This window comes from Argentina anserina, chromosome 7, assembly GCF_933775445.1.
Source record: "Argentina anserina chromosome 7, drPotAnse1.1, whole genome shotgun sequence".
In the NCBI taxonomy this organism is placed as follows: Eukaryota; Viridiplantae; Streptophyta; class Magnoliopsida; order Rosales; family Rosaceae; genus Argentina; species Argentina anserina.
In genome coordinates, this window is record NC_065878.1 from 2,173,024 (window position 1) to 2,199,662 (window position 26,639).

The 26,639-nt window shown below is 37.0% G+C and overlaps 2 protein-coding genes and 1 long non-coding RNA gene across 8 annotated transcripts; 1 reads left to right on the forward strand and 2 right to left on the reverse strand.

Moving 5' to 3' along the window:
- Window positions 1-30: 30 nt before the first annotated feature.
- LOC126802703 (uncharacterized) lies at window positions 31-1,942 on the reverse strand. Its single transcript, XM_050530370.1, has 2 exons — window positions 1,808-1,942; window positions 31-1,082 (listed from the first exon to the last, which is right to left on the reverse strand). Exons 1-2 carry the CDS (start codon window positions 1,914-1,916, stop codon window positions 31-33), a joined length of 1,161 nt encoding a protein of 386 aa, XP_050386327.1. The 5' UTR covers window positions 1,917-1,942.
- A 5,584-nt stretch (window positions 1,943-7,526) lies between these two features.
- LOC126803120 (uncharacterized) lies at window positions 7,527-8,464 on the reverse strand. Its single transcript, XR_007673059.1, has 4 exons — window positions 8,206-8,464; window positions 8,027-8,119; window positions 7,809-7,895; window positions 7,527-7,674 (listed from the first exon to the last, which is right to left on the reverse strand). It is a non-coding gene; the product is annotated as an uncharacterized LOC126803120 (long non-coding RNA).
- A 3,351-nt stretch (window positions 8,465-11,815) lies between these two features.
- Window positions 11,816-16,287, forward strand: LOC126803116 (protein IQ-DOMAIN 11). Of its 6 annotated transcripts, none has more exons than XM_050530875.1 (7): window positions 11,816-12,002; window positions 12,077-12,182; window positions 14,007-14,132; window positions 14,215-14,538; window positions 15,017-15,241; window positions 15,344-15,475; window positions 15,562-16,287. In XM_050530875.1, exons 3-7 carry the CDS (start codon window positions 14,052-14,054, stop codon window positions 16,174-16,176), a joined length of 1,377 nt encoding a protein of 458 aa, XP_050386832.1. In that variant the 5' UTR covers window positions 11,816-12,002; window positions 12,077-12,182; window positions 14,007-14,051; the 3' UTR covers window positions 16,177-16,287. The 6 variants fall into 6 exon arrangements, with proteins under 6 accessions (XP_050386832.1, XP_050386833.1, XP_050386828.1 ...); XM_050530872.1 differs by lacking the exons at window positions 11,816-12,002; window positions 12,077-12,182 and adding exons at window positions 13,434-13,539; window positions 13,638-13,839; XM_050530876.1 differs by lacking the exons at window positions 11,816-12,002; window positions 12,077-12,182 and adding an exon at window positions 13,286-13,403.
- The last annotated feature ends 10,352 nt before the right edge of the window (window positions 16,288-26,639 follow it).

Below are 26,639 nucleotides of genomic sequence, written 5' to 3' on the forward strand. Positions count from 1 at the left end.
AGTTCTGATCTCCACCAAGCAAAAACGGAGTCAGCTGAACCTCTTCCTGTTGTTTTCTCTCCTCCAGTATCCACCTGTTTGACAATCGCCCCCTTCGAGTCTTGAGTTTTGATACCCTGCAATATATTGGTGAGAATGGCCCCTCTTCTGGCCACCGTCATTCCTAGCTCCCCGACCGTTACTCTTTATCCTACAATCCAAGTTATTTCTCTGGCACCGTTTCCAATGCCGCTCCTCTCCTCCACCATCTCTCCATCCTCGATCGTTCATTGAAGCTTCATTAGATTGACTAGGATCACACACCCAAGGATTTTTACCATTATATGAATTCTTTGTCTCCAGCTGGTTGGAGCCCCAAGACTTATTTAAGGGATTAGCCCAACCATTACAATCTTTCGCATGGGTAACACTCGGAGAGTCACGTGCCCAAGGATTGCCACCATCATCCCAATTCTTTGTGAGACTGCTTTTTCCCATCTGGCTCGATCTCCATGAGTTATCCCTATTATCTTCCCATGCAGGATTTTCCCTTCTTTCATTGCTCTGAGTAATGCCACGTTCCCAGGGGTTGTCATCACCATTAACCAAACTAATATGTTTATTCCCCTGGTTCCAGCCCTGTACTTGAGTCTGTGAATTCCCACAACTCTGCATATTGTCACATTCCCAAGGATTTGTTAGGGTATCTGGAAGACAGTTCTTTCCATCTAAAGGAACCATAGATGAATGTTCTGTCTTCCTCTTTTTCTGCCCCAACTCGTCATTTCCTTCATCATCAGGACAAAAGTATTCACGATCCACTTCCTTCATGATATCAGGATCAATGACAGGGTTCCAATCTATTTCATCAATATAGATATCTGGAGCAGGCAGAGAGATATCACACTGGAGGCTATTGATGTCTGCCCAAAAGCAGCTTTTTGCATTTTGAAATGCCTCCTCACCAGCTGAGTCGTCCCAATTGAGTACATTACTACTACTATACATCTGATTCTTAGCTTCTACTATCTTCCACCATGGTATGGACCCGATCAAAGTGCAATATTCCTTTTCCCACTGCGGTATACCATCCCGCCTAAACTCTAAAAAATGGAAAACTTCAGATTAGATAAAAGAAAGAAGTAAGAACACAGATTCAACACTACTGCAGTAATGCTTACAAAAGTCTCCAAACTTACAACACTTGATTAGACATGATGGTAGGAATTTTTGAACTAAAATACAATCACTTTGCTCAATACAGATGATTATACAAGTTATAGTCTAAACTTGCTTTAGCATTTTAGGGACTCTACCAGTTATGTTTGAAACAGTGCAATGCATCTAAAAGAAATCAAAGACATGTCTTCCTTTGCAACACGATGCCCTGAAAACTAAAATGGGTGCCATAGATTGATGGATCAGGCAACTAAAAGTTGTTTCTTCAAATAACCCAAGATTCTAAACATAGAATACATGTTCATTTCAAATTAAGGGGAGTCACAAAACAAAAGGCAACTAATCGTTGTGTCTTCAAAAAACCCAAGATTCTAAACATCAATTAAATCAAAATTCTACCACACATTTAGATATAGAAAACTAGCATCCTATTCCAACATGCAAAGTTGTATTGAATTTCAATAAGAACTGCATTATGCGGACAAAAAAGTGAAAAACCATGGGCATAAAAAACTCGTTGTATTGAGTACCCAAGCCCCATCGTATCAAGTTTCAACAGTTTCTGGGGAAGAACAAATCGTGAACGCTGATACATTATTCAAATTGAAACAAAAGAACAGAACAGAACGTGAAAGAGAGAATGAATGACCTGAAAGGGAAGGAGGTTGAGGGTGAAAAGGAAGAGGGGTTGGGCTTGGAAGCTTTTCTTGATGGAAGAATTTCCGATTGCGATTGGGGCGGTGGTCCCATTTTCCCATCTGATCAATGTATAAACTGAATTGGCTTTCGGAACAACCAAATCCAAGAACAATAAAGCTTTGAAATAAAGTGAGAGTGTGGGCGGCAGAGTGGGTTAAATAACTTGAATGATCTCAAGTCTCTGATCCGCTTTGTCTTCTCAGTTTCCACTGTAAGCCAGAATCCTCTTTTGGGCTTTGGCCCTAATTTAGACACTACAGAGTCCACGACAACTCAAATATGGAGATTTTCTCTTGTTAAAATATCAATTGTATTTTATTTTCTATGAATTCACCTCTAGACCCAAACCCTAAATCCTAAACCCTGAGATATGATGACCCACGTACTGCTGGATCATAATTCAACTACATTCTTATGCCCTAAAACATAAAATTTTCTTGTTATATTTGCTTAATTTGATTTGGACTAATTTATTTTCATGTTTTGTAAAAATTCTTGATAAGAGGAGAAAAAAAATGAAATTCCGGAAATATTCCAAGCACCATCACTTTTGGCGGCACTATTATGGCGGTGCATCATGCATTTTTCGGCCAACTCTATAGAGGAGCAAAGGAGGAGGAACACATTATTTTATTACAACTAGATTCCAACTTTTGAGTTGAGATTCACAGCAACACATTATTCTATTACATGTGGACCCAAGCCACATTCATGCACTTGAGGCTTACAAGAACGAGTGTGGTGTGGAAAGTAACGGAAACACATGAGGCTCGTTATTAGGTATAGAGTTGTCGGTAATTTTAGGCTTGGAACCAAATTCATGCCCGATGACCTAATTCTAAATACAGGTAAGGTAGAAGAGAAAAAAGCTCAAGTCCAAAATACTTTATAACCTATACACACATAGAATCCATGCTTATTTATGATTCCCAGCGACAAACCAGAAATTTTTGAAAAGCAGTCCCAATAGCAGATTTCCTACCATGAAAACTGCTTTCATGTTTCACAACCCTTGGACAAAAGCTGATATCAAGAGGCAATACAAAATCCAATACATGCTTTTAACTAAGCCATCTTTTTACCCAACAATACAAGAATTCAACTAAAATTCCTTTAACTATTATAAATACCTTATGTTATTAACCAAATTGGAGAAAAATGGGATGAGATAGAAAGCTCTCTAGCACACTTCTTCACCCCATGCTTCATTTACCTTAGTCCCTTAAAATTTCAACTTTCCCAAATCTCCTTAGTCCCAGAGGCCTTCTTTCACAAGCCAAAACCTCCTTAGCATTATTGTTGTGATCTCTTCTTCCGAAACTCATGTTTTTCAGCTCCCACGCCATACACTTCATGCCAATCCCTTTATTGACATCAATAAAAGTCATGCCACGCAACTGCCGTGAATATAAGGAATAAAAGAGTTTCCGGAACGGACACAACAACAAGCTTCCTTGGATTCTTAGTTCATCGAAGCTTTCTGGACCTAGTCTTCGCTTACGCAGACAAAAGGTGATTAATTTTAGACTCGGCCATGCTAATATCACTGTCGTACAACCCGATCAAAAACACCCTCTTACACCTTGGTTTATGATTTGTTCATTTGCATATTCCACTCTTTTGGGTACGATATCTCCTACTCACAATCCCACTACACTATAACTTGGTCCTTATATTTGAGGGTGACCTGTGGTTCAACAACTACCCAACCCAATGCTTTTTAACCTTATATGTTAAATGGGCACGACATAGCCGACCCTATCACAATATGTGAAAGCTGAGTTCGGCCATTAGGCTGATAAAGTTTGGGCCTACAAAGCCCGCCCGTGGCCCGTCCTATATTTGGTTCATGATTTGTATATATAGTATCGATTTTAAACGTTTAGTTGAGTCAAGAGTTGAAGTCATGTTGTTACTTCTTAGGTTTATAAGAATAACTTATTTTTCCAATTGAACTAAAGAAATTTGTTGGTTAAAATCTACAACAAAAAACAATTTCATTACTAACATGGGCTCAAATGGATTGGGCCATGTGTCGGCTTTTTAATATACTATATAGGTAGAGTTTTGGGCTGGCCTAAGACTTGAAAAGTGGTGCCTATTCTATAATGGGATGAGTAAAGCCAACCCATTAGCTTAGGTTGCGCTAGCCCATGGACTAATTTTTTAGGCCAAATTTGGGTACGCCTGTCGGCTGGACTAAATTTACAAGCCTAACCATAAGTGATACAATAGACATTTAATATCACAATTATGTGCCCCTTTGGCCTTGGCCTTAGTGTGATTTTACGGCCGACACTAGGCCAGGGCCGGGCTGGGCCTGCCATCCGTGGATCAAAGTATTAGGTAGCTTCAAACTGGAGTAATGAGGTGTCAAAGTTGTGCTAGACCTATCGTGCCCCGGTCCTGAGGTCCGTGGCTTGTATTGCAATGGACGCCGGTCCCTAATGCATAAGTTAAATGTTACATAGTAGAATATAAAATACCAAAATTCTTATAGGCTCTTCTTTCTAGACTTGTCCAACCCCTGTTTGGTAAAATCTAAACGTCTCTGCATAAAATATTAGAAATGGGTGGGTGAGCAAAACCATAAGCAAAACTATAAGCAAAACCATGCGCTCAGTGAGTAGTTCATGGAATATCCCAATGAAGCGATATCATTTTGATACACGCTATAAAAATAGTATATATCGTATACACATCGATCGCATCAATTTATCACGTCACATCATCCGTTCTTATTGGATATCCTACAATTTAGTGGACCCCACATGCACCGATTACACACAGCCTATACCTCTGTGTGTCACATCCTTACTTCGACATAACCAATTAAGAAGTTCACATGTTTCATATCAACACAATGGATCCAACACATATTATAATATATATAAATTCCACATACTTCGTAAATAGACATACCTCACTTAAAAATAGAGATATTTCGTAAATAGATCTAAAACTTTACAACTATTTTAAAATCATAAAAGAATATATGAAACACATTGCATAAACCACTCACTTCGACACGCCACCCCATGTACCGAACATAAACATAATCTATGAACCGACCCTTCTAGAAATCACCGTTTGATCTAACTCAGACTTCTAGGATAAAAAGATAACATCGATACGAACCCATAGCCACTCGCGGATCCATATTCCAAATTATGGATCAAAAGTTATTACCTGCCAAAATTTTAAAGTAAGAAACTTAGAGAGAGACAGAACTCCGAAATTATGGGAAAAAGAAGGACTACTCAGTCCTATTTATAGGGATGATTTGCCGACAATAAAGGTTGATTGGGATCAACTAACCAATAAAATTTACCATGAACTCGTGGCGACCTCTAGTTTCTATTTCTAAAAATAAAAATAAAATTTGATCTACTTGAAAAATTAGGATGTTATAATGTACCCTCCTTAAAAAGAATTTGGTCCTGAAATTTACTACACTTCTTAAAAATATAAACACTTATGGCTCTACGCTATAAAATAAAATTCTAATCAACCACAGCTCTTGGGGTTCTTATCCCTAGTTAGCTCTGATACCATTTGTCACGCCCCGGTCCCGGGTTTGTGGCTTTTACCGTATCGGACACCGGTCCCGAACGCGTGAGGTAAATATTACAGAGTGTAATGCAAATTAAAAAAAATAAAAGATTTGGATCTAGGCTCATTCAACCTCATCTTGGTAAAATCTAAACATCTCTGCAAAAAATATTAGAAACAGGTGGGTGAGCAAAACCATGCGCTCAATGAGTATATCATGTAATATGTCAGTGAAGCGATATTTAAAATAGGGTGTATCGTATATATATATCGATCGCAATAATTCATCACATCACATCCTTAGTTATTATTAGATATGTTTCAATTTAATGGACCCCACATGCACCTATTGCACACAGACTATAACTTTGTGTGTCACATCCTTACTTAAGCATAGTCAATCAAGAAGTTTACATATTTCATGACTTATCAACACAATGGATCCAACACATATTATTATATATATATATTCCACATATTTCGCAAATAGACATGTCTCACTTAAAATAGAGAGATATTTCGTAAATAGATCCAAAACATGCTTTACGACTATTTTAAAAGCATACAAGAATATTTGAAATACATTACATAAACCACTCATCTCAACACGCTACCCCGTATACCAAACATAAACATAATCTCTAAAACAAGCATTCTAGAAATCACCATTAGATCTAACTCAAAGTTCTATAATAGAAAGATAACGTCAATACGAACTTGTAACTACTCGTGGATCCAGAATCGAAGTTACAAATCAAAAGTTATGACCCACCAAAATTTTAAAGTAAGAAACCTAGAGAGAGAGAACTAGGAGAGCGAGAAAAACTCTCTGAAATTATGGGAAAAATGACTACTCACCCTATTTATTTGGATGATTTGCAGATAATAAAGGTCGGTTGGGATCAACTAACTAGTAAGAGGACACCACTTGTCAAAATTTAGTCAATTTCTTCTTCCCCACTCGTCAATTGTCGCATACTAAATAAAAACTACCCCTCATTGTTCGACATGGCAGCCCACTAAGCTTAATTTTGGTATCACGTGTGGTCGCTGGTCCATGGAGACCAAGCCAGTCCAACCACCAATCTGAAGCTGCCACGTCACCGGCTTTATCTATTTCGATCCGATCTTCAAAAATTTGTCAAAAATAACTCAGGACTCAGAAAAATTATCCAAACATTACCACGGACTCATGATGACCTATAGTGTCGATTTCTAAAAGAAAAATAAAATTTTACCTATTTGAAAAATCAGGATGTTACAAGACCCAAGTTTATAGTTAGGAAAAAAATACGCTCCAAACCTACAAGGCTTGCTTGCCAAGAGCCCATCATACCTCACCTAGGTGCATCTAAGGTCCAGCCTAGAGGCTCCGCCGACCATAACCACTTTTGCTCAATTTTCAGGGGACAAATCCGCTCCTCCATCATAGCAAATGTCACAATCTAGATTAAGTTATCACCGCCTCTAGGTCTGGGCGCCGCTCTGGTTTTCAAAGGGCAGAGAAATCAAAGTAGACGAATAGGGCTTTGCTGTGAACATAGTCAGTCATGAAATTCAGGTCACCATTTATCCTAAGATACTTCAGCCGAACACAGATAAATATATTTAGCATCGCAATACCTAACCTACGCCTCTACCAAGCATGGACGTCAACAATGCAAATCTCGAATATGGTCTGCCTCTATTCTTCATGTTGCCCGAAGATCATCGTCGATTAACAATGTATTGATACGGGTTCATACGAGACAACTTCAAATGCATTATTATATTACTTAATTATATATTCGTAATCTTTCACTATTAGCTATTGGGACTATGGGGACAGACAACATTCCGTCCCTATTGATGTTATAAGAGACGAAATCAGTCTGTATTGATAGATGAGGAGAAAAAATATGTCCGTCTTTATTTGTACCATTCCCATTTTGCTTTGGGTACATTTTGAGGAGGGAATTAGCTCTCTCTGCCCATTTTGGGACCACCGTTTCAAAACTATCACGCGATGCTCTAAAGTCCTCTCTGATATGAACAGTTATGTTCGTCCCCAATTTATAATTTTTGAACACAAATAAATAAATATTAGTTTAGCAAAATGTCGTCGGCTTATGGCTCGGCTTATTCTTGCTCTGGTATTAGATCTACAAACTTCTGGTATTCAGAAAACCAGTGTGGTGTTCTATCATAGTTTTCAATTGGATCTGCTCTACAATTCAACTTCAATGAGACCATGGATCTGCTCAATATAGGTTCTAAGAGTCATTGCTGCAAAATGTAGACATAAACCAAGTAGTTAGAACAAAGACATTAAATTGCAACCAAAAAATATTGATAAAGACTTTAATTAGGCAAAACTTTTGCTTCAGGAAGTTCAATCTAAGTATCAAATCGATGAATACCTTCTTTGGTTATGAGAAAACGTCATGGCTGCAAAAGAGAGTATGAAGCTCACCCAGCTACTGCTAGTAATCATGCTCCCCATCAATCTTGAAATAAATAGAGTAGAGGTTATAGTTATCTCAATCCGACTACGAAGCCAACCCAGAGAAGAAATTGATACAAATATGAAACATGAAGGAGAGAATCAAATTCACGTAGAGAAATAGAAGTCACTCACCAGAGATTCATGAATGAGTTCACCGTTCTCTTCAATTTCCCCTCACATATTAGATCTCACATCATCAATTATCATCATATTTGGATAAGAATGCTGATTAGATCCAAATCCACCATATCGGAGAAATTAGATCGACATCAATATATAAAACAACATGCTTGATGGTATAAACCCCTTACCTCTGAAATGATGGGATGAAGACGATATGCTCAAAGAGCCCAGTCTAAAATTCAAAACTTCATGGCCGGGAATCATAAATTTGGAGGAAGAGGGAGGGAAAATGGTACTTGAGGAATATGGGGTTGAAAAACAACGTTGGCGGTCGGATAAGGTGGTGGACTGAGAGAATTTGGTAGATCGAGTTGATGAAGATTCTAGTGTTTGGGTTGGAGGTAGGGTTTTCAGGAGTTAAGAAGACAGAGATCGAGAGTGATGAGCTTTTTTCTTCAATTGAGATAGAAGAAACTGAGGCATTTAATTTTTTCCCTTTTCAGAGACATATTTGTTCTCTATTAAATCAGTATTCAATCAATTTGGTTCACAAATGGGGACGGTGATGTTTATATGTTTATTATCAAGTTCATTTTGCATCTATACGGAGACGAACACAAACCAACCGTGCCAGAATGGGTTCACACAGTAATCAAATTAAGTTTGGCATCCTTCTAGCGACGCACATATTGAGTATTTTACTTGATCAAATTTCAATTGGGTATCAAATCCATCACCTTGTGCCACAATGGGGACGGATACAACCATAAAGCGCGTGATATATATCAATGACACAATATGGGGACGAAATCTCTAGCTTTGCTTTGTTAAAAGGACTTGTTCCACCGATTTGAGACGGTTACCGTCGCTACTTCTTTCATTGGGTCAGAAAAATCCTAACCGTTCAATTTTGGCCCATTAGTAAATATGGAGACAGATCTTCAAGTCGTCCCTAATGAGTCCGTGCCCATTGCCCAGATAGCCAGTAGTGATTTTTTAATAAAAATATATTTGTAATCTTTGATATTTCATTAATTATATAGTGTTAGGGGGTATTATTTTATTTTTAGACTAAGATTTATATTTAATTATCTTTCTATATTAGTTTAAGTCTACTTATTCTTTAAGTATTGTACCCTTATAAATATGGGTATTAACGTTTTTTTATCAAAAGGGAGGGTATTAACGTATTGTAATCGTTTTAAAGGAACTTATATTTTATGAATATAATCATTTTATTTGAGCCATGGAATCACCCTGTTATATGAGTTTGTTGTTTTTTATTTCTGGTGTTTGTTGAGTGACTAATGAGAGGCTCATGTTTGATACTTGATCACCATTATATGCACATAAAGAACCACGTAGACAGAACTTCTGGGGTGCCTTTGCCTCTCTATGCACGAAATATAGAACGGGAACGGAGCTTATTCGGTCCACAACCATGGAGTTTCATGCTCTGAATTTACCGTGCGTGCTTGTCACGCGTGATTGTTAGTTAAAAACAAGACGACACGCCCTATCATCTTCATCACTCTTTCATCATCTTTGTTTCTTTCCAACTATCGCATTCACCAGATTGCAACAGAACCCATCTTTCTAATCTGACTCGGATCTCGATGCCGGAGTCCTCTCGGAGTTGGGGTAAACAACCTTCCCCTCAGAGTCCTTCAAGCACTCCTCACTAAATACCATCGATAAAGAACTCCGACAAGGCAGAAAACTCAGAATAAGGTTTGGATAAAAAACTATCTGATTGAGAAACTAAAGACATAAGCATGTAGGCCTTGTAGAAGAGGTAAAGATTGTTACCTCATGCAAGAGAATCAGTGGCCGGCCGCAAGAGTTTTGTCCGGAATTACAGAGAACATGGATTAAATTCTTCTCCTCCGATCTGTTTCTAGAGTGGATGTATGTGAGAATTGAAGAAATAAATAGAAAGAAGGCGTTGAGGAGTAGTTTTTGAGCTTGGTCCATCGCCAATTGGTGGCTGGACGTGAAGCTGCACCGGGGAGAAGACGGAGCAGAGAGAGGCACAAGAAATATGAATTTCCTCTTCTCTCTTCCTCGGTTGACCTGATGGCTCAGTTGACTAATGCCTCCTTTTAAGAGAAAAATGGACGGTAAGGGTTAATTCATGTTTAAATAATCTAAAAGGGCTTAGGATTTAAGTTGAGTTTAGAATTGTAGGAAGAAAATGAATAAAGGAACGCAAGGGCTAAGATTTCCAGTTGATGAGATCCAAGTGCTAGAATCTTGTGAAACTATTTTTTTTTTGTTACAAAATAAAAACGTATATCAACAATTTTTGGTGTTAAGAGAAGGAATTTTTTTAATTCTAAAGTTTTTGTAAATTCGTAGAAAATAGTACGTAACTCCAAAAATTAATCTGTGAGTGACTACGAACTCATATCAACATGTACATTAATTATGTAACGTCAACTTGAAGAGTTGACACTCAAAAAATTCCTGAAAATAAAACCATATGTTTACTAGTAAAAATACTCAAATATGAATGATCACGTCGATAACTCAAATTTAGCTTGGCATATTTTTCGGCAATGATACCTTATAACCCACACTCTTTGTCTTTATGCCTCATTTCATTATATATTTGTAAAAAAATAATTTTAAAACAAACAAAAAAAAGAGTTAAAAATTAAAACTAGTTTAGTTAGCTCCCTTTTTGACATTATGAAGTGAGTATATGAAAGAAACATCTTGGGATTAATCGACACTGGCTGATGTGATCACATATATATCTAGTGACCTTGTAAAAATTTCATCCAATTTAGACCTTGTATGACCGTCCGAATTTCCGGTAAACCGAAAACACCACTAATATGCCTTAAGCGAGAACCCTAATACCTAAATGCGAACGCCGAAAACCATTTGCATTTCTAAAATTTTTATCACCGAGCATGCGTGGTCGAATCAAGAAAATTCGGTTGGGAACGCCCCGGTTAATGGGGCTTTAATATTTGAAAACGCTTCTTTTTTTGTTGACCGTAAGTACAGACGGTCAAACCATGTCCAAAATTGACAAATTTTTTACGGGGTACCTAAATATATATACTGATTACATCGGCTGGTAACGATCGACCATATTCTGAATTGGAGTTGTTGATCGCTGAAGTGTCCACTAATGTATCATAACCTTTATATTAGGTTTAAAATAAAACTATCACATTATGAAGCGACTATATGAAGGAAACATCTCGGGATTAATCGATACCAGCCGATGTGATCAACATATATATCTAGTGGCCCTATCAATATTTCATCTAATTCGGACATTGTTTGACCGTAAATATTTCTGGTAAACTGAAAACACCACTAATATGTCATAAGGGATGACCCATTACTTGGTTGCGAATGCTGAAAGCCATTTGCATATCTAAATTCATCTAATTATTGTCACTGAGCGTGCATAATAGCATTGAGAAAACTCATTAGTAAAGCCTCGGTTAATGAACTTTTAATATTTCAAAACGTCTTTTTTTGTTAACCGTAAGTACAGACGGTTAAACCATGTCCAAATCGGATGAAATTTTTACGGTGTCTCTAAATATATATACTGATCACATCGGATGGTGTTGATTGACCGTATTTCAAACTAAAGTTATTGATCGCCGAAATGTTCGCTAAGTTTAAAATGTTTTTGAAAATATTTTCTGTAAAGTTATTTTCAGTTTTAGAAGCCCAACCCATATCTTTTGTCAACCCCAAACATTCGGCCGAAGGCCCGAGCACATAAAATCCCTTCAGCCACTCTCTCTCACACTGAATCTAGACCACCGCCACCGTCCGGCGAATCCAGCCACATGCAATCATACCTTCGTGTTCATCTCGTTCTCCTCTACACTGTTATATTGGTAAATCAAGCACACGACCCGATTTAGAAGAAATTGGAAATTGAGCAGTGAAGAGCAATAAGAGATTGCAGCTCCGCCGTCGAGCTCTGACGAGGCTCCCATTCTTCGTTTTTGTAAGCCCATTCTATAATTTTTCTTACCCAATTCGATTAATTCCCTAGTTTCTCTGATTGAAACTAATTTGGAGACTTCTCTCTTTATGTTCACAACCTCCGCGTCGTCGCTCACCGTCGATCGTCAACCTGCCCCTCGGCGAAGTTGAGAGTTGCGGCAACCAACATCTTCTCATCTTGGTAACCCTTTAATCCTTGTTTGATTACCCACCTCAATCCCATCTTTAATTTCGACAATCCAGAATACTAAATTTGCTCTTTTTCTTCCTCTGCCTCCGCCGTCGAAACCATGTATTATATGGCGACCTCAATTGCAGAAACCATCAGAATTTGGTGTTGCTGCTGATGGTGATGCAGATCGTAACATGATCCTTGGAAAAAGGTTTTTTGTTACACCATCAGATTCTGCAGCTATCATTGCTGCAAATGCAATTGAAGCCATACCTTCTCTTCTGGTCTGAAAGGAGTTGCCAGAATGCCAGGAGTATTCCCACCTCTGCTGCCCTAGATGTTGTGAATCAATCCCACGCGCAGGATTAAAGGCAACAATTTTACTGATTTTTACTGCACCAATGACTGACTGCGACCTCATTAAGTTAGATGGCGTGACCCTCCAAGGAAAGGGAAGCAAATATTTTTTATTTACCTATGAAACCATTTTGTTACAAAATGCAAAAACCTTTTTATCGAAAAATCATTCCTCTCTTTTGGGCCCTTGAACAGCTAGCAATGCCACTTTTGTTTCCCCCTTTATTTTCTTCCCCACATTCTTTCATCTCTTGCACATTGTGACTCCCCACATCCCTCAATAATTATTGCCTCCCATTCTCTCTGTGTAGTGGTGTGTGTGGATTATGGAAGCATTCTAACCTATCTCCTCCTGTACATTACTGTTTGATGGACCAAGTGATCGAATAAAACCAACGTAGTTGCCAGTGGCACAATCTCATCAACCAGAAGGTCCCATCTGGTTCACTAATTGTCACTACACAACGCTGATCTGTAACTGAACATAAATTACTCATTCCTTTCAGAAATGGATGGTTTCAGGTTTCAAGTCAACAAAGAAGAAAAATATCCCAGCTCGATTCTCAGAATATAGCCTCTAGATCTTGACCATTCAATAGAGTAAATACAGACCAAACCTAACATGCATGTGGCAAAAAATAAAGTATAGAGCAAAAAAAGAGACATAGTTTTCAATGGGAAATATTTGTCCTCTTAGATCATGCTCTAATAATCAACATCTACAAGCAATGGACTACAGTTGCATGGTAGTGGAAGTGATTCAACAAAATCTGAGGATAGTTCAGTAATTTGATTCCAACAGACATTTGAACATGTCTGTTGCAGTTGAGAAACTTGGAGGTTGCATCAGAAGGATGAGAGGCCCCATTCAAAGTGTGTTTCCTCATAATTCATTATGAGTTTCTTCCTCATATGAACACAAAGTTGCTCTACTTTGCAGTACAATTGCTTTCTTTGGCCCACATATTGCAAAGAAAAATCCCTATTATGTGAAAGAGGGAAGATGCAGGTTTGTTCATAGTTCAATTGACAAACAAACATACCTCTTCAGATTTTTAAATTATCAGCTTGGAAGTTTGACAACCCTCTTTGGTATTTGTAATTCAGTTCTCCAATACACATCTGCTTCTCTTCCTCCATTTCTGATGGACTTCCCCAACACCTTATTCAATGCTATATGATATATTAAGGTTGAGTCTGTTCTAAGTAATGTTCTTGAACTTTATAAAAGTACCCTCAATAGAGATGAACGTTCATGTTGCTGTAATTCTTTATTGATATCAGAAAATCACTTGATTTCAGGAGATGGGTGAGATACTATTTTCAATCTTATACACAAAATCTGTGCATAGAATTTAGCATTTTGATTCTAATTTAAGCCATGATGTATAAGCTCATTTACTTAATTTTCTAATCTTTTCTTGCTGTTTGTGCATATGGATAAATGCTTCTTTGCAAATGGTTTTGTGAAACCAGCTTCATACAGTTCCTCGTAGTATGATGTGATCTACTGGTTCTTCAATGGCAAAGAAGAGCGGGAAGAGCTGGTTCAGTATAGTGAAAAGGTTCTTTAGTTCAGACACACAGTCAAAGCAAAATAATGTAAGCACTTTCCTTATTCGCTCTGCTAGTTTGTTCTGTTTCATTATTTGAGTCCCATCCTCATTTTCTAAACTATCTGTAGAAGGAAAAGAGAAGAAGATGGATGTTTGGAAGGCTTAGGATTAAGAGGTTACCCTCAATAACGGCGCCTCCACCACCATCAGCATCAAAGGAAAGGACACTCAATGAGGCAGAGGAAGAACAAAGTAAGCATGCTTTGAATGTGGCTATTGCAAGCACCGTTGCTGCTGAAGCTGCTGTTGCAGCTGCTCATGCTGCTGCTGAGGTTGTGTGGCTAACTGATCTTAAAGCGCGAAATGAGGCCACTGAACTGGAACAGCAGTGTGAGAAGGAAATACAAGAACTTGCTGCTGTTAACATTCAAACTGCCTATCGTGGTTACCTTGTGAGTTGGTTCATGCTTTTCTCTATATTACGCATCACCTATACCTATGTTAAATTTTTCTATTAAGTGTATGCGGCATTTGATTTGATGCAAAAGGTCCAAGAAACTTTGAATGTAATGTCTTATCACTCTTATGTCTAGGATGTACAAGTTATGAATATCTGAGAATTGTAGTAGTTTGAAGGTTCATATTTCCAAGTCACTCACTTATTCACCATTTACATAACTAGATCAAGTACATATTTTTGCTATCACATTAAAACTAGATGAATTTTAGAAATTGTTCTGTTGTCAAAAAATCTTTCATGTTCTTAAAAAAAAAAAAAAACTCTTGCATGTTATGTTGTCTGGTAGTGAATCTGAAGTTAACAATGTTTAATAACCTATGTTGGGCATTGTAGATTATTTTGTTAAGACCGGTTGATGAAACTTAGCACTGTTGCATTATTTTTGATGAATATGTGTAAGGACATTGCAGGCAAGGAAAGCTTTGAGGGCATTGAAGGGAATAGTGAAGCTCCAAGCTATTATTCGAGGACGAGCTGTGAGACGACAAGCAATGGCTACACTGAAGTGCTTGCAGTCCATTATAAACATTCAATCGCACGTATGTGCCAGGAGATTCCAAAGCAAAGAAGGGGATTCATATCAGTGTGATGATTATAGCGATCAGTTCCAAAATTTGAGGGACAAAATAATAAGGGTATATGTTTGGCTAATTGTTAACTGATATCTCAATTAAAATTCACAGATCTTTTCGGTTTTCTTTGCTTCCACGTGACATTGATATTCTACAATTGTTTAGATGGACTCAGACAGCCAAAGAAGGTGGGATGGCAGACTTGTTTCAAAGGAAGAGGCAGAGGCCTTGTTTTTGAGCAAGAAAGAGGCTATGATTAAGAGAGAAAGAATAAAGGAATACTGGTATAGCCATAGGGTAAGTCCCTCTACTATATTATTCTTTCTTTGTTTCTTGTCAAAACTAGCTTCTTCTAAAGGTGCATGCATTTCTTTTTCCTCTAGAAATCAGCAGAATCAGAAAGAAAAAAGGTAAATGGAAGATGGAGATACTGGTTGGATCAATGGGTTGACACCCAAATTTCTAAAAGCAAAGAACTGGAAGACTTGGACACGGTTTTGGCTTCGAATAGAAAAGAGGAGTTCGGAGTTGCAAAACAACTTAGGCTTAGAAACCTGCAAAGGCAGCATAGTCATCCTGTTAACGAAGGAATGGATTCTCCAAGAAAGTCATCCTTACACCACAGAAAGCAGAGTTCATTGGGAGATGAAACTTCCTTTACAAAATCTCCTATTGTTCCTACTTACATGGCTGCAACAAAGTCTGCTAAATTGAAAGCGAGGGCTTTAAGCTCCCCAAAATTAAGGCCATGGAGTTTGGATACTTGCTCTGAGAGCTATTCACCATGCAAGAACAACAACATCTCTCTTGTATCTTCCATCAACAGTGAAGTGCCTTTAAGTTCCAGAAGGATCGGCAAGTCCGGTGGTATCCAGCAACGATCTCCAAGCATGAAGGGCCTTCCAAGTCCTGTAAAATCAAGCCAGACCATGAAGGACCGTAGCATTAATTCAGAGTGCTCTATATCATATTGGGATAGACAGAGTACTTACAGATGATTATTTCAATTGTGTTAGATAAAGATACATAATTTAAATATTTAGTGTCTTGTGTTGGAGTGTGCAGAACTGAATTTGTAACTATAACCTAAGTGGAATGGAGAGCCTATTAACCAACTTCCTGAGTTCATTTCTGCATGGCCACTTTTCCTCTTGAAGCTTCCTTATTTGTACCTTCTGCAAAGCACATAGAACGTACTAGACCATATATACAGCAATAGTATTAGTACGTGTTTCCAGGTCTTGAATACATGAACCACAAATCTTTCCAGTCAAGTTACAAATTTAGTCCAAGAATTCCTGGAGGAACAAGCTGGGGCAAGGGTTGCCCAGCCTGCCAGCCTTGGGGACAGATTCACATAAACAGTGAGTCTCGGCAAAGCCCAAAGGGAAGGTTGTTGGATACTAACAAATATTTGGGTCCTTGGCCTTAACAACTCAATTCATTTGAGAGAAATTGACAGTAATGAGACTATGGGAGTATGGGAATTCTGATCACGTAAGCGTTAATTTTTATCATCTTTTTTTCATTTTGGGTACGTAACTACGTATCATAAAATATCAATTATACCAATAACCAATGCATGGTTCGGGAAGCCCAGACTTCTTACTCTGGTAAGATTTTACGACCCATGTAAATATACAGTTACGTAAAACAGCTTCTTGAACCTCCACATGAGTAACAGACTAGCTAGTTCCAATCTTGGTGGTTCACTGGACATCATACCTCAAGATCATGAAGTACATGCAAAGTTTTGAAGAGAAAAAAGCCAAGGACATCAAACCCTAATTTACAGGGTCATTTGCAGCGTCGATCGATCGATAATCACTACAGACAATGAGGTCAATTATGACCGAGTATTTATTGGTATTCGACTTATAACTATGACAATACATCTTGGCTCGATCATTCTGAAACTGACTTGTAGTCTTGTAGGCTTCAATCGGACGAGACATAGGAGTCGTTCGGACAGCAAACTCCGCTCCAAAAATGGATCATAACTAACGTTAGATTACGTATTCACGGCAAATGTGACTCATTAGTTTGCTTGAAACGAATCATTAGCAGTAGTCACTATCTGCTGGAGACAAGAGAGAGTGCACATAAATTTATTGGAGAATGGAGAACAATCAAAGACTTCCAATGTAGTATTCAATCAACCCCTTGTAGACTTATTATTCACTAGTTTTATGCTTGAAAGGAAAGTAAGCATGGTCGACCACCATGGATGTGACATTGAGGACCTTAAGCATCTGGCCAATATGTATTGGAGTTAGACCTAACCAATCCCAATTCAAATGATACATAAAACACGTGTGTCTTGCCTAAAAAAATATCTGCCGCCGACGGATCAGTCACTTAGCTTGAACAAATTATTGATGCCAATCTGTGTGCTACTTCAGACTATTCTGCTGCCGGCCGGCCGTCAGAAGAGCCGGAGTGCCAACTTTGTGATACCTTCTCAAGTCCACAGACATTGTTCTTAATTTAATAGAAAGAATCATGTATTTGTATATTTATATTTATAGAGTCAACATGCATATATATATATGAGTTTCTCAATGCAAATCTCAAATTTTTGAACAATATGAAACTCGATCATGTAATTGTCTGAAAGTTAAATGTAACCTAATCTAGTGAATCGATCGATCATGTATTCTAGCGATATTCTTGAGCAACGTAGAAGATCGATAATTAATTCTTGCGCCCGGGACCTTTTAATTCGCCTCAATGTGGCTGAAGCACTGAATTTGTTAGGCTATAGCCTATGAGTTGTTCGATGTCTCGTCTTCGAGTTTTTTTAGGAGCCTCGTATTCGTTCTGAGACGTGTAGAGTTGTAGGAAAATATCATATCCCTGCCAGATTATTAGCAATTTTCAAGGGAGTTTGAACCACATCCATCGATCTATATATGTTGATTGGATTAGGGTTTCTGATATGTTTTCATGCATGGCTGGCTTCAATTACCTTTTTACCTGAGTTCATATAATGCTAGCTCCAATCACGCGTGACGCGTGCTTTGAAATTGAATCAAAATTTCTGAAAAGAAGACTAGGAGAGCTAGCTAGCTGCTACAAGTAATAATCTAATTCCATGTGCTGCTACTACAAGTAACAGTACGTTGTACTGGTTTGATTGGTACAAAACGAAACCCAGAATTATTAACAGTACGCTTTACTTTACTACAAGTCTACAGTAACATGCAGTACGCTGCACTGGTTTGATTGCTACAAAACGAAACCCAGAATTATGTCTACTACAAGTAACAGTAACTGTACTGGTTTGATTGCTACACAACGGAACCCAGAATTATATCTTTGAACAAATGGAAAATATTGAGGATCTCTAGTCTCCGGAATTAAGATTAAATTGTTTAAGAAACGAGGAATCTTACATTTAAATAGTAATAAATAAAATATAACTTATAAGTGGACGAAAACTTAATTATACTGAGATAATTAAAACTCAACATTTTAAAGGTAGTTAAAATATGACAATATCGATACATTGATAATTCACAGATTACGTTTGTCGCTGTTTAACATAAATAAACAAACAGAAATTGAAGATCATATAAGTAACATAGAAAGAAGAACATGTTACGTCAGCGTATGATTCAACTAACTGATCGAGTTTCAAAGTCTCGCGCATGTTGATCGAATTGTGGAAAAGAAATAGGATCAACATAATTGTTGCAGCCACTGAATTTGTTAGGCTAGAAATTGTCGATTGGGGCCAATGCTCGTTTTAGTCTTCGTCTTCTTGTCGAGACTTGTGGGGAACTGGGGAGGTTTCATCCTCTATCATTGATTCTAGATAATGACATTCAAAGTTTGAACCAAATTGATTGATGTCGATGGAATTAGGTCCCCCTTTCTACTTCTATCTTTTATTTTTCCCTTTTATATATTTATCATCTGTTTCATCCGTGCTGTTCGAGTCGAGCATATATACGTAAATCAATTTGGCTGGCTTCATTTGTTTCCTCCGGAGGTACTCTGATGCTCGAATCACTTGCCCGAGCCTTTCAATTCATCAATTGGAGAAAAGGGTGCCTAGTTGGTACAAGTACCAGTTGCATGAACTGTTGCTACAAGTAATAATTAACAATACGGCATGAACGGTCAATATATATATTACTCAATATTAATTAAGACAGTAATTTGATATACCAAAGTGGAGCTAGTAAGGACTCGTGAATATTTGAATTGAAGGAAAACATTCGAATGCTATTGATAATCGATCGAACGTATAACTACGTACTAGGCTAATTATGCATGGACTGCATTTCCGATAAGTGAAATACTAATTTTTATGGCTAAAAGCTCGTATCAATTTAGTACTATGCCAACTTGGGAACAGATGGACTATAATTCATAATGGAAACTGAAGTGAAAGGGGAACCAAATAAAATGAGGGCAATGATGCAAAGATGCAATAATGGACAATTATGTTGATCTTATTGGGAAACCAGATATAAATCCGGCCCCCATGCAAAGATATATCCAGCGCCCACGTATGGATGAACGTACATACACTGAGTTGGGTGATTTTTTTGATACAACTGAGTTGGGTGATTGACACTGTGCAGCTTTCATAAAAATGGAAATGAAGAAAATGCACGAGCTAGGATAGGTAGAGGCTAGAAAGGACAGGTAAGCTTCATTAGTGATGGAGATGTAAAGGAGAAGATCTTGGGTATCAAATGAACTCAATCCATCATCAACAAATACATTGACTTAAATGGCAGCCGCAGCATCCAGATCTTCACATAAAAGGATCACTAATATGTAACACCACGCTATTCTGATATTCGGAAAGAGCAATTTTCAAACGTACTTATTTAGCTAAAATAGGTAATGTTTAACGGGAATTTGCTTTAAAATGAAAATGTTATCCTATTCAAACCATCAAAGAAAAAGAGAAAACTCTATAACTCTAGGATGCAGCCGCCAAATGTTGTTTTAATGTCGACGTCGATACCTTTGTTTTCTCTTCACCTCATTCGGATTTGTCTATAGTGCTACGGAGCATGTCATGCATTTGAAATTTTTATTGTTAACAATTGATTTTACTTCTTCAAACCCCGACCACTCACGTACAATAATAACAATAATATTTGGGGATGCGCTGCTCAGCACCATAGGTTAATTTTTCCACCTCCCTCTCTTTATTTGCTCTGTTCTCTTTTCCTTCTCCTCTATCACGAGTTTTTATGTGTTTCAACTTTCAATGGTTAAGCTTCATACTTTTTCCTTGATGACCTCACATATGTAATCCTGGATCTCCACCTATGCTTCTAGCCTCACTCTTCTCCAAAAACTTGCATCCTTAATTTGGGATACTAAATGTTGAGAGTTACAGTGAAAATTAATAATGATAAGATCAGAACAATGGTGATCGAGAGCTAGTACCACAGGGTATGGGAGGAAGTAAGGGTTTTAAGGTGGTTGTAATAGTCTTATAATTATGTCCCTTGTAATTGTCAAACTTAATCATGACATTCTTTAGTGTAGGGCTACAGAAGTAGGCTAGTTTCTTCGAGTAATAAGGCGTAGATGAGTGTTTGGTAGAAGCGTCGTAAGTTTCTGATGGTACCTTGAGAACGTCTCCTTTCATACATCTCTATTGGTGCATTATACAAACGTTTTAGCGTTAACGATTTGCATGATGTGTTTCCTGATTGATCAAACTAAAGATCGAATACCACTATACCATACTTTACATGTGTGATTCTACTAGAAATTTGACAACGAAAGTGATCTGTAATGTAAAATTAAGTGAATTAGGGAGATACATGTGATCAATTAGGGATATTGAATGTAAAATTAGGGAGAGTGCCACAGGTGGCAGAATTATGCACAGGATACAAGTCATGTAATGTCTTCCACTGGTAGACATAGCGGTCCATGAGATCATCAATTCTTCGTAACTGCATGATTATTTCAGAGACTTGTATGTAAAATAATAAAAAGATGCCATGAGGGAAAATTGACTCAGATAATAAAAATCAAACACAGACAGCTTCCCCGATTTCGTGGCAAGTAGCTAATTATTTACATCGTCTTTTCTTTGCAAATCTTAAACTGCTTTCCACCTTTGAAATCAAAGCAATGATTAATCCATATTGTCATTGTTTAAGATAAAACTCCAACATCAAATTTACCCTCATATAAATTCTGTTTTGACAAAGGCATTGGCAATAGTAATTATACTTTTTTCTATCTGTACGATGATTATATAATCCACTGATTTTATATAGAACTTTAAATCAAGTTCCGAGATATATAGTAACTAGTCTTAGCACATATGCTACGAGAGAATGAATTTACCCACATTTAAAAATAGAAGTTAGGAAGTTATTTATAAAAATAGTCAGCAAAGTTGTGGATACTTATTCATTTTATTTTATATTTACTTTTTATATTTTGTTATTTACAAATACACCCTTTATATATTAAAAGTTTATCAAAAATAAAATATGGTCGGAGAGTTCTCATGTCTATTCACAACCCTTTTGGTTGACAAAGTGTGTTTAATTTATTAATAGCATAGATATATATTTATATACGTACAATTGATTGATCTGTACCAAAATGACAACAAAAAACAACCGATAACAAGACAGTTAACTCAATTAATTTGATTATCAAGCCAAACTCATAGTACATGGAATTAGTTCAAGCGTGCGTATATCTCATCTAGAGCTTGCAAGCCCGATCCCGATCCGGCCCGGCTAATTTTAAGCGGGCCAAAATTATGTCAGTGTCGTGCTCGAATTTGCCCATTTATTTATTATGTCAGGCTCGGACCAGCCTATTTGTTTAAATATTATTCATGGCCCGGCTTATGGCTCAAACCCGGGCCGGCCCATTAGCATATACAATTTTTTTTAAATAATATAAGACATAATTAGAATAAAAAATATTGTATGATTAAAATATTTATTTTATATAACTATTTAGAATAGTAAAATAAATAAAATACTACAGCATATTTCATAATCTTATTTCTAAAACGTTACATATGTCAAAACGTACTGCACTAGCTCGGGGCAGACCCGACCCATGGGCTAATATATCTTGGCCCATCCCCGCCCATTAAAATAACTAGCTTGGGCCGGGCTAAGAAGAACAAACCGTGAACGCACTGCATACGTTTTTTACTTCTCACAATTACTAGAGTAAGATGGTGCACCGTTACTTAGCCTTTATAATAACCAATCCAGGTATAGACGTTATCAATTCAATGAATTACCGTAAGTAATAAACACAATGGAAGTTTGATCGAACAAGTATGCAAAACTAGTGTGGAAACGCCTACCTAGCATGCAATCCTCTTTATTTGGTTTCACCTATTGTCCAATAGGTTTCACTACTTTGAAAAAGGCATTCTAACCATTTAGGAGATCAGTCAACCTAATTATACCCCCACTCACAAGTTCATAATGTTCTATAATACGCAACATGAACATAAACAAGCAAAAAGTTCTCCATAAAACAAAACCAAATAAACAAATTCAAAAACTGAATAATAACGAAACCAAGAATCAAACCATGTCTATCACATATTCGGGGTTTCTAACCTCGCCCCTAACTAAGAAAAATTAGCTACATAAAAATATAGTTGTTGTTGTCCCATAGGGCAGAGAAGAGAAGAAGAGAGGAAGAGCCGATGAGAGAGGAGAAGTCCCCTTTTTATAGAGTTACAAAACTTCCTTCTCAAACCAGGGTTGTCTTTTTTTGTTTCCTTATAGGATTTCTCTGACTTGCCTCATAATTTAACTTCATAATCTTCAATAAATCAGAATTATACTTCAAAAGTCGTTCATGAACTGCTTGAAGTGGTACGGGCCTTGAAATATAACTTTCGATCCACAACGTAATTATCGGCCAGACAGATATTTGATTGCTAAATCTTGTATAACTTTTTGTAGGAAAATGATGATGTTGTGATTTCAATGGCTCTAGAACGTAGATGCATAGGGCTTTTCATAGATATATGATTCATAATTTTCCACCGTATGAGCTGCTCACTATGATCCGTCGAACTTGTCTGTTTTGCATAGGTAGATTTTTTGATTTGGCTTTAATTGCATCTTTTCTCCACAATTCTCTTCTTTGCTTCCAAAAACACCTAAAATAATAAAACTAAGTCAAAATGATAATGTTTAAGAGAATAACATATCAAATATGAGGAATTAGACAAAATAATCATAACATAAAATGCTTATATCACTAATCTCATCCAATCCCTTTTCAATTTTATTTCCCTTTTCTATGGTTTCACAATACAGTATCCAAACTCTAATCAAAAGTTCAGAACCAAGTCTTACCTTAACAATGTTAAATGGTAATTAGTTTTTACATGCGCATGAGAGATTCGGAAGACACTAATTGGGCTTTTGTTTTTTCAGTTTTTACCTTATGGATGATGTAGAATAGAGGAACGACAAAAAAATGTAAACAGAGATTTGGGAAGGGCATTTAGTGCTGGGATTAGAAGGGACACGAAGACAGTGATTTAAGTGGAATAAAAGGTGGGTTAGGGGACATGGTAAGAATAATTGTTATATAATCTCATAATATTAAGTGCTCTTTAACCTGAATGGCATGCATGATGATTAGGACAGTGGATGGGAAATGTGGCAGTCCTCCGATCACTTGCCACATTTTCATTGCATAACATTGAATTTTCCGACTACCCAATCACAAGCTCGACAATCAATAATCCCACGTGTAAAGAACCTATAATCTACTCGCCGCCCCATTAGAACGTAATTCCCTACTTTGTTTTCGAGAGATGACATCAGAAACTTTCACTTGTGGCACAATGTATGTATAGTTTTAGCCTCCATACTTGTTATATCTGCATTACAATAATGTTACTTCATATTATGGTATATGATGCATCAAGTAATGTTTCACACACTCTAAAACTCATATAGTCGTATGTATATGTGTGTACGTAGCTAAGAGTATGTATGAAGGTTAGGTTAAACGTTTACGAGTGAAGTTAGGTAATAAAATCCAGCTCTTCTCGACATGTATGAATCCAAAAGGACATGTATGATGGTACGTTTTGGAAAAATAAAAAAGAAGGCAAAAACAAAATGGAAGGACGTGATAGATATGGAAGGACAATAAATCTGATAGTACATGTTTTTAGCCGTTGATCTAGCTAGGTAAAAGAAATATCATTACAAAAGAGTGGAGACTCACGAGAAGAACTTGCCGACTCTCATTGGAGAAGAAACTGTACGTTCTTAGAGTTTTGCCATATTTTTTTAGGGGTGTGCATTAAAAGGGATGAGATGGAATGAGACTCACTCACGTCTCGTCCCACTCATTAAATTTGGGAAGAGATTTGTATTTTTTACCTGGGATTAATCCTGTTTGGATCAAGATGAGATTGGGATGAGACCAGGCATATCCCACATTCTCGGACTTTAAATAATAAACACTTAATTTACTATAAATAAAATTTTAGTACGAATTATTGTAATAGAAGAAACATATGGATTGTTCTAAATTTCATTCATCATCTACTTCGATACCATGAGTTTAATTATTATCAAATTGTTATAAAATGAACTAAAAGAGATTGAGAAAAGAGAGAATTGACACATATAATGATAGAATGAAGTGTGTATTATTGAGTAGAGAACCCTCTCTTATATAGAGATGAAGTTAGAGTACAAATTACAATAATATCCCTAGACGACTAATTACAAGAATGCTCACTAATAATATATTTACAACACTTTCCCTTGGGTATTCTTCATCATTAGTCTTCTAGATGTGTGTGTGCTTCAGTGTTGCCTCGTCAAAAACCTTGCCAGTAAATAAAAACCCAGTTTGATAAAAACAATCCTGGTCGAAGGAGAAAAATAGGGCAACATACATGTAGATGTGGCTATCAGAACCCCTAATTATTGTGGAGTAGTTTTATCTGAACCATGAGCTATGCGTCCATGGGAGATAAATGCATAATAGTTGCTACACCAAAACCTTGCCTAATAAACCAAATAGGAAAAACCCATGATCGAAGGGAAAAGATGAGCAAATGCATATTTATATGTCAATTAAATTCATTATCAAGATGAAGTAACAATATGGTGATCATATTAAGGTGTGCCTCATTAAAACCTTGCCAGGTAACAAAACTCATTGGGATAAAATAACCCTGAACGAAGAACAAAAGAGTACATAATGATCAATTGAGTATATATGTTTCAGGATCCTTTTATGCCTTTTACATAGGCAGCGTGTTGGCACAAGTTTGCCTAGAGTCTAAGGCATTGATTATGATGAAATAATAGGCTTTATTGCACTTAATTAGATATGATACTTCTGGCACTAATATCTCATAATTATCATCTACATGACAATAAGAGTCTCTACATCTTTATCCTCATTAGAGCATCTTAACATCTTATGCATGTAATTTGATTGATGAATCAAAACTTTTATCCTACACTTTGCTTGAACTCCAGGTTGATATAATCATTTGATATCCTAAGACATTTCAATAAAATTCTAACCTTATGCTTTGTGATTTCCTTGATATCTTATGGAGTATCAGTTAAATCCATGTAATCATCAGACAAACATAATTAGCAAACCCGAAATATTTTTTCTAATAAAAGTGCATAGACGTAGCTTCTTATTTAAATATTCTACCCCGAGCATGTTATGTGGTCAAGAACTATTTGCATTGTGTATCATATGTTCTTCAAAAACTTTCATCTGTATCTCTGTATTATAATCCCTATAGAGATAAGATATGACCACGTTCATAGCTGCATATTCATTTTTTTTTCGGAAAACTATCAACTGATAAAGTAGGAAAATTGACGTCCATTACGGGAAAATACGTTTCCTCGTGACTAATCACGGGGCGGTGAGAAATTTCTTGCGCCACTATTCAAGACTTGTATATCAGTATCTTTGTTTTTCTCACTACGCTTCCTTACTAGTACCCATTTAAGTTCTACATGTATAATATGGGGAGGTGTAGGGACAACATGCCAAAAACACTTTTCTCTTAGTTAAGGATTCTAACTAGACCTGGATTGTTTGTTTCATATTGACTAGTCGTCTCTTTATTGACATTTATCAAAAAAGTAAGGTTCGACATCATCACTTTGTTATAGTTTCGGTGGTCATTGCAGATATACACTCATCGATGATAATCTCATTCCAATGCCAATCTCACTTAATTTATCAAGAATTGTCAATTCTCGTGATGTGTTTGAATTTTGGAGCGTCCCCCAACATCATATATTCTAGGATGGACCCATAATCCGGATTTAACTTGTGAGATGAGTTGGTTTGAGATTTTGATGTTAAAGAGATTCATTTTTGTGCCAAGTTTACCCTCTTCTGGGGACAAGAATCATTCGAACTAATGGTTTACCTCGCTTCTGGGCAGGGACATAAAACTGGTTAGCCGCCATGA